The 8,043-nt window shown below is 55.7% G+C and overlaps 1 protein-coding gene across 1 annotated transcript; it reads right to left on the bottom strand.

Annotated features, from left to right (window-relative positions):
* Positions 1–6,434: 6,434 nt before the first annotated feature.
* Positions 6,435–7,493, bottom strand: LOC125345120 (CTD small phosphatase-like protein; the record flags this gene model as incomplete). The annotated part of the gene is given in 3 exon segments (XM_048337363.1): positions 6,435–6,621; positions 7,276–7,397; positions 7,399–7,493. Coding segments are annotated over 3 exon segments (344 nt in total), but the record flags the coding sequence as incomplete, so codon positions are not given.
* Positions 7,494–8,043: the final 550 nt, after the last annotated feature.

The raw sequence follows: 8,043 nt of genomic DNA, 5'->3' as shown, positions 1-8,043 counted from the left end.
TCAGCTTCTTTGTTCCCCTTTCTGCCATTTCCATTTGGCCATGTTGGGGAATTCCTCCTCCCATCTCCCAAAGATATCTCAGAGGAAGTCAAAGTCTGGGAGATAGAACTGGGGACACACGTAAGAGGGGGATGACATGGGAAGGGGGTGGCTTATGAAGCCCTGAATCCCGATTCAAGCAGAGGCACCCCCCCCCCCCCAATCTGTGCATCTCCCATGTAGAGCGCATCTCCGGGAGCCTCCATTTCAGGCATTGCTCACTGGGATGGGGCCACAAGCCAAGGGACTGCGTTCACCTCCTTGTGGGTGGGGACCAGGCCACAGCCCAGTGCATCATTCGTCCATAGGACAGGCTCTCAGTGGCCACTGAGCTGATGGTGTTGGGAACCCTGCTGTTACCCTTGGCTGGCCACCAGCTTCAGCTTGTCCTGAGCCATCTTGGGTGCCCTTCTGTGTGTGTGCCAGCCCTGGGATTTGAACTCAGGGCCTGGACCTTGTCCCTAAGCTCTTTTGCTCAAGGATGGCGCTCTACCACTTTGAGCCACAGAGCCCCTTTCATCTCTTTGCTGGTTCATTGGAGATCAGAGTCTCATGGACTTTCCTGCCCGGGGTTGGCTTTGAACTGTGATCCTCAGATCTCAGCCTCTTGAGTAGCTGGGAGGACAGGCGGGAGCCACCAGTGCCCACCTGTCCTGGTGCCCTTGATGGCCTGCAGGTTCGAGGGACCTGTGGGACCATGGCAGAGCTCGGGCTTGGGGGCGGCTGGAAGCTGTTGGTTTTTTGTCTGGAGTCTGCTGGATTTCTGTCCCCTCACCTTCATTCAAGGCCTTGTAGATCACTGTGTCCCCAGGGGACCCCCCCCTCGCTCTGTCACCTCAGTGAGAGAGCCGGCTCTGTTCCCATGGTACTTTGTGCCATCTTCTCATAGGACTGGTTCTTTGTGGGGGGGGGGAGGGGGAAGCAAGAGAGGGCCGGGTGCTGGAGGCTCCCGCCTGTCATCCCAGTGACCCAGGGGGCTGAGATCTGGAGGATACTGGTTCAAAGCCAGCATGGGGCAGGAAAGTCCAAGAGACTCTGACCTCCAATGGAAACCACCAGAAAATTAGGAGTGGGGCTGTGGCTCAAAGTGGGGGGGGGGTGCCCGGGCAGGAGTAGGTGGCAACAGGGTGGTGTGAGGGAACACCAGGAAGGAGTAGGGTGCCTGGGGGAGGAGTGGGGGCTCCGTGGAGCAGCTAGGGGCCCCGGGGAAGAGTGGGCGGCTTGGGGAAGCAGTGGGAAGCCCAGCCGGACGCCCACCGCCCCCCCACCTTGGGCACCGTGAAGTGAAGCAGAATGACCACCAGAGGGCGCAGTGCCACACTTTTATTCATTTATTATTATTGAAATCAGGTTAATTTTTTCAAAAAAAAAAAAGAAACAAAACCACGGCGAACTCCACAGCCGAAGGCCTTTCGCCCCGGCCCCCCCCCCCCCCGGGAGTGGGGCATCCAGGGCGCGTTTCCCACGCTGCGCTGGACACGGACATTTTTAAACCTTTAATTTTTAAAAATCACATTGAGAACCACGGAGACCTGGAGGCCAGCACTGCGTGGGGCGAACACAGCACCCAGGGACCAGGGCCCACGCCAGCCAGCCCGGCCCGGGCGCTGGGTGCTGAGATGGGTTTCTGTTTATTGAATTAGAACGCCATCTTTAACATACAAGGCCGTAACATGTGACCAGGTGACAGATTTACGCGTACTTATTTTTTCATTTGTGCCAGTCCTGGGCCTCGAACACAGGCCTGGATGCTTAGCACTCTACCCCCCCACCCCCAGGCGCAGGGCCATGGCTGGCGTTTGTTTATTCTGCTGGCTCCTTGGAGATCAGAGTCTCACAGACTTTCCTGTCCCAGGCTGGCTTTGAACCGTGATCCTCTAGATCTCAGCCTCCTGAGCAGCTGGGATGACAGGCGTGCACCGCCAGCTCTGGGCTGTGGAGTTGTAACCTCACACTCAAGTCAGGCTTTTCTTTTGGCAAAATGAAAGAAAAAAAAGTGAAGAGTATTTTGGTAACTGTTGGAAAGATCTGGCACAGAGAAGCTCACAGGCTTCTTTAAAAACAATACCCGTATTGACCTTAGAAAAATAAAATCCCTCGCGCTTTCTTTGCCCTATGTTAGAATTCTAGTGCTTCACTTTTACAAGTAGAGTGTGTGTGTGTGTGTGTGTGTGTTAGAGAGCGTTTCTAAATTTATTTTGGTGATGTACATCAAGGAGAATCCCAAGGGCTCAAACGAAAAAAAAAATGGCACTTCGGCATTCATGGGGGTGCTAGTGCCCCTCACTCCAGCCCAGTGCCAGGTCTGTGGGTGACAGGAACCAGCCCTTAACACACACACACACACACACCCCGCATCAACAGCTATAAACTGAGTTAGATCAACTCGTATACAATTCTACACTTAATGGCATTTTAGGGTCTGGCTAAAAAAATACTTCCTAGGCTCACTTTCCCCCTGGAATATTCTAGCATTTCAATCCTCTCTGCACCCCCTCCCCTCACTTCCATATAAGAGGGCGGGAGGGGCATGGGTGAAGACCTTGACGTTCTCCCTGTGGCTTTATTTTGTGTAGGTATCAGGTTGTGGGACTTGAACGCAGGGCCTGGGTGCTGTCTGAGCTTCTTGCAACTATGTTCTATTTATTTATTGCCATTCCTGGGCCTTGAACTCAGGCCCTGAGCACTGTCCCTGGCTTCTTTTTGCTCAAGGCTAGCACTCTGCCACTTGAGCCACAGCGCCACTTCCGGCTTTGTCTATACATGTGGTGCTGAGGAATCGAACCCAGGGCTTCGTGCATGCTAGGCGAGTGCTCTACCACAAGGCCACATGCCCAGCCCATCTCTGAGCTGCTTTTGCTCATGGCTATTGCTCTACCACTTGAGCCACAGCACCACTTGCAGGTTTCTGGTGGTTCACTGGAGATCAGAGTCTTGTGGACCTTCCAGCATGGGCTGGCTTTGAACCACAGTCTTCAGATCTCAGCCTCCTGAGTAGTTGGGATGACAGGCGTGAGCCACCGGCACCTGGCTGGATATCAGTATTTGACTCCAGCATTCAGGGTGTTTAAGGCCGTGTGGGGAAGGGGGCAGGGTGTCATTAAATAACAGTTTCTGAAACACCACGTTTGTGGCACGTACCGCTTGCTGTCTGTGGTGCTGCCTAGCGAGGGGCGTCCCTGCCTCTCCTGGCATTGTGGTGACTGAATATTATTTCTCTTTGGTCCTCAGACCCAAGTCCCAGAGGAGGCTTGTGGCTGGCAGTGGGTTCGAGGGTTCTGTGCGTGGAAGCAAAGCAAGAAACTTTACCTTCGACCCTCGTTTTGCCTGTGTTTGGTGCCAGGACTGAGACTTGAACCCGGGGCTGCGTGTGGTGTTCCCGCCCCAGGTTGGCTTCCATTTCCAGCTCTTTTTTGTTTAAAAAATAAAATGTGTTGGCTCACCGGAGAGGAGAGTCTCGCCGATTTCTCTTGCCCGAGCTGGCCTCGAACTATCATCCTCAGATCTCAGCCTTCCTGTGTGGCCAGAGCCCCGGCCCGGACCACCCCACCCCACCCCACCCCACCCCACTCCCAAATGTCAAGTCTCATCAGGTCCCACTGAGGAGTCTGGCTGAAGCCCAATGCACCGATGATGAAGGCAATGGTGCGGGAAGACCCAAGCCGTCAAAGAAGAAACAGATCACTGCTTTAGACAAAGAATCCCAAATGGGGGAAATGAGTGAAGAAAAGGAGATCCTGGAGTGTGTGTGTGTGTGGGGGGTGGTTGGGCAGGGGAAACTGAGGCCAAGGAACCTTCCTGTCAAGTGTGAAGCGACAGGCCTTCCACAGCTGGTGGGCTCATACACCTGTCCTTCACTTCCTCCACAGGCTGAGCTTCCCAGGGGGAAAAGACCGGGAAGTGGGAAGCCGACTGGGGCCGCCAGCTGTGGGGCTGCCCCGCAATCATGAAGGCCAGCTGTGGACGTGCAGTTACCACACCCCGCCACCAGGAGGCGCGCTTGCACAGCCTGCTCGTCAAAGGCCGGATATGGAAGTGCAGTCATAACATCCCACCACTAGGCGGCGCGCCTGCACACGCCTGCTCGTTAAAGGCCGGATGTGGGCATGCAGTTACAACATCCTGCCACCAGGCGGCGCGCTCGCACAAGCTTGTTCATCAAATGCCAGATGTGGATTGCAGTTACAACACCCCGCCACCAGGCGGGGGCGCAGAACATGCCTGCTCATCAAAGGCCAGATGAGGACGTGTAATTCCTGGAGGCCACCACCAGATGGCGGGCTGACCCACACCTGCTCAAAGGCCAGATGTGGACTTGTGATTACAGCATCCCACCACCAGGCGGCGCACCCCACCACACCTGCCTATGGCCAGGTCTCAGGACAAGCATCTTCAGCTAATCAGAGGCCAGCTGTAGAGGTGCAGTTACAGCACCCTATTACCAGGCGGCGAGCCCAAACGCCTCTGCTAATCAAGGGCCAGATGAGGACGTGTCATTACCAGAGGCCACCACCAGATGGCGTACTGGGGCCACACCTGCTAATCAAAGGTCAGATGTGGACATGTAATTACAACATCTCACCACCAGGTGGCGCACCCACCACACCTGCTGCTGGACAAGCATCTTCAGCTAATCAAAGGCCAGCCGTGGGAGTGTAATTACCGGAGGCCGCCACCAGGTGGCGGACTGGGCCACACCTGCTCATCAGAGGCCAGCGGTTGACATGCAGTTACAGCACCCCGCCACCAGGGGGCAGGCCGGCTCTTTCATTTATTTCATTTGTTGGCCTTTGTGCCCCCCCCTTGGTTTTTCTGGGTCAGGATGAAGGGGACGGGGTGGGCTGTGCCAAAAAGTGTGCGCATGAGCCGTGAGCGGGTGTGAAGCCGTAGGCACGTGGGCATAGAACAGTTGCAGAGCCACCCGGATCAATCCCATGAGGCACCGTAGCTTATCAGCAAAGAAAGTCAAATTAACAACAATAATATTAATAATCATCATCATCCCATGTGTACCCAGTTTTGGAAAGAGTTAAAAAGAGAAGAAACGGGCAGGGTTGCTGGATTATATACAGAAGGGATTGTTGTTGTTGGCAGTGGGCTTGAACCCATGGCCTTATGTATTTACTTGGCTTTTGTGTTTTTGTTTTTGCTCAAGGCTGGTGCTCTACTATTTGGGCCACGCCTCTACTTCTGGATTTTGCTGGCTGGTTGCAGATGAGAATCTCATGCCCTTGATCCTGCCTAGGCTGGTTTTGAACTCAGGGCCTGGGTGCTGTCCCTGAGTTTTTCTACCCAAGGCTGCTGCTGCGCTATCACTTGAGCCACAGCGCCACTTCCGGTTTCCTGGTGGTTTCATTGGCGATCAGAGTCTCCAGGACTTTTCCTGCCCCGGGCTGGCTTTGAACCGCCATCCTCAGATCTCAGCCTCCTAAGTGGCTAGGATGACAGGCCTGAGCCCCCAGCAGCCTGCTAGACAGAATTCTTTAACTCACTCCCTTCCCTGACCAGCCGCTCACCTGTGCACACTCGCTTGGACACACACACACACACACACACAACACACGTGCCATGAGGTTCTAGAAAATGGTCCCCTCCGTCATCTTCACGAGCATCTAAGCAAAAGAAACGCCTGGAAGATGTCTGGAAAGAGGTTGTATAGAAAAATTAACTCTGCATAAAATCACATTCGACAAGGCACTTGGTCCAGCGGGAGAGTTCTGAGTTGGGGGTTCGAGGCCCCAGGAGACCAGAGAGGCCTTGTGCTTTGAAATCAGGGCGGATGGGAGCACGCGGGAGAGATGAAGACTGTTACGGTTACTGTTGCCGTCGTTGTTGTTGCTTTCCGCTTTTCCTTTCTTGCTGTGGTTTGAGAAACGCGAGTCCGGCGAGCCGCGCGCTCTACGCGCCCCGGGCCGAGTGGATTTGCTTTTTATCTTCTAAAAAATCATTGTCTATTTTTTAAAAAATATTTTTCTTTTCTTTTGGCCGGTCCTGGGATTTGAACTCGGGGCCTGAGCACTGTCCCTGGCTTCTTTTTTGCTCAAGGCTAGCACTCCGCCACTTGAGCCACAGCGCCTCTTCTGGCCGTTTTCTGTATATGTGGTGCTGGGGAATCGAACCCAGGGCTTCATGTGTAGGAGGCGAGCTCTCTTGCCACTAGGCCATATTCCTAGCCCCAGGGTTTTTCACTTCTATTCAAGGCCTGGCGCTTTCCCACTTGAACCCTGGCTCCGCGTCTGGCTTTTGGGTGCACCCCTGGGCTGGCTTTGAACCGTGGTCCTGGAATCTCAGCCTCCTGAGCAGCTGGGGCCTGGAAGTTGCTTCCGTGCCTGTTTTTGTTGCACACATCCAAATGGATGTGCCATGGAGCCTGGTGGAGGGGGTACAGCGGGGGAGAGGGGATCCCCTGAGTGGAACGTTCTGGAATGGCACAGCTGGGCCCAGGGGGCGGGGCGCTACCTGTCGCAGAGCTTGTGGAGCACGGGGTACACGTCGTCCTCTTGGCTGAGCCCCTCAAAGAACGGGATGAGGTCCAGCAGCTCCGTGTCGGCCATGTCGTCGAACCAGGACTGGACGGGCACCCTGGGAGGCGGCAGAGAGCCGGGCCCACCGTGAGGCGCGTGTGGCAGCACACGCCTGTAATCCCGGCCGCGCGGATGAAGGCCACCCCCAACCCCAAAGATGGATCTACAAGGGGGAACCCCAACAGTGCCACAATGGATCCCTGATTCCTGGGTCTCTTTTCTTTTCTTTCTTTTAAAAGAATGAAAAACCTTTGTGTTCAGGTTCAAGACTGAGACTCGAACTCAGAACCTGGAGCTTTGCTCTACCCGCTGGGCCACGCCTCCATGAAACCCCTGCCCATGAAGTCTGTTCTGTGCCTTCGTTTCTTGCCCAGGAAGAGCCGGGGAGGGGGAAGCTTTCTGGGATACAAAATGGTCCCCCCCGCCCCCCCCCCCCCCCAGTGACTCGTCCACCCCAATTTGACTTTGCCACTGGGCGCTGGTGGCTCCCGCCTGTCATCCCAGCTCCTCAGGAGGCTGAGATCTGAGGATCGCGGTTCAAAGCCAGCCTGGGCAGGGAAGGCCCTGAGACTCAGCTCTCCAAGGAACCAGCAGAAAAAGCCCGAAGTGGCGCTGTGGCTCAAGCGGTAAAGCACCAGCCTGGAGCTGGAGAGCTCAGGGACGGGCGCCCAGGCCCCAGGTTCGAGCCCCGCCCTCCCCCGTGGTACCCACGGCGTTCTCGGGGTGGAAGGCGTAGGAGGCGGGCGAGTTGTCTACGATGATGACCTGGCTCAGCTCGCGGCCCAGGCGGCTCAGGTCCTTCACGTAGCTGCCACGGTGGAACACGCAGGACTCCCCTGAAGAGCCGGGCGCGGAAGACGCCCCAGCGGTCCAGCAGGTCGGCCACGGGGTCTGCGTACTGCACACCACAAGTCTTCCTTTCTATCAGCCCTGGGACTCGAACTCAGGGCCTGGGCGTTGCCCCTGAGCGCTTCTGCTCAAGGCTAGCGCTCTACCACTCGAGCCACAGCGCCACTTCCGGTTTCCTGGTGGTTTCCTTGGACGTAAGAGTCTCACGGACTTTCGCGCTCGGGCTGGATTCGAACCGTGATCCTCAGATCTCAGCCTCCTGAGTAGCTGGGACGCCAGGCCTGGGCCACCCATGCCAGGGTGCGGGCCACATTTCCCGGCGCATTGCGCTCATTGTTGTAGGCAAGAATAAGGCCTGGGCCTGGCATCCCAGGCTGAGATCTGGAGGATCTCGGTTCGAATCCAGCCTGGGGCAGGAGAGCCCGGGAGACTCTTACGTCCAATGAAACCACCAGGAAACCGGAAGTGGCGCTGTGGCTCAAGTGGTAGAGCGCCAGCCTTGAGCAGAGAGGCTCAGGGACAGCGCCCAGGCCCTGAGTTCGAGTCCTGGGACTGACAGAATTTCAAAAAGACATGACATGAGAATGATAAAATAAATAGAATAAAATAGGATGACAAAAATAAAGAAATA

Source organism: Perognathus longimembris, unplaced genomic scaffold (genome assembly GCF_023159225.1).
Source record: "Perognathus longimembris pacificus isolate PPM17 unplaced genomic scaffold, ASM2315922v1 HiC_scaffold_5318, whole genome shotgun sequence".
Classification (NCBI taxonomy): Eukaryota; Metazoa; Chordata; class Mammalia; order Rodentia; family Heteromyidae; genus Perognathus; species Perognathus longimembris.
The sequence above is the reverse complement of the archived record's forward strand: the minus strand, read 5'-3'. Positions and strand labels throughout refer to the sequence as shown.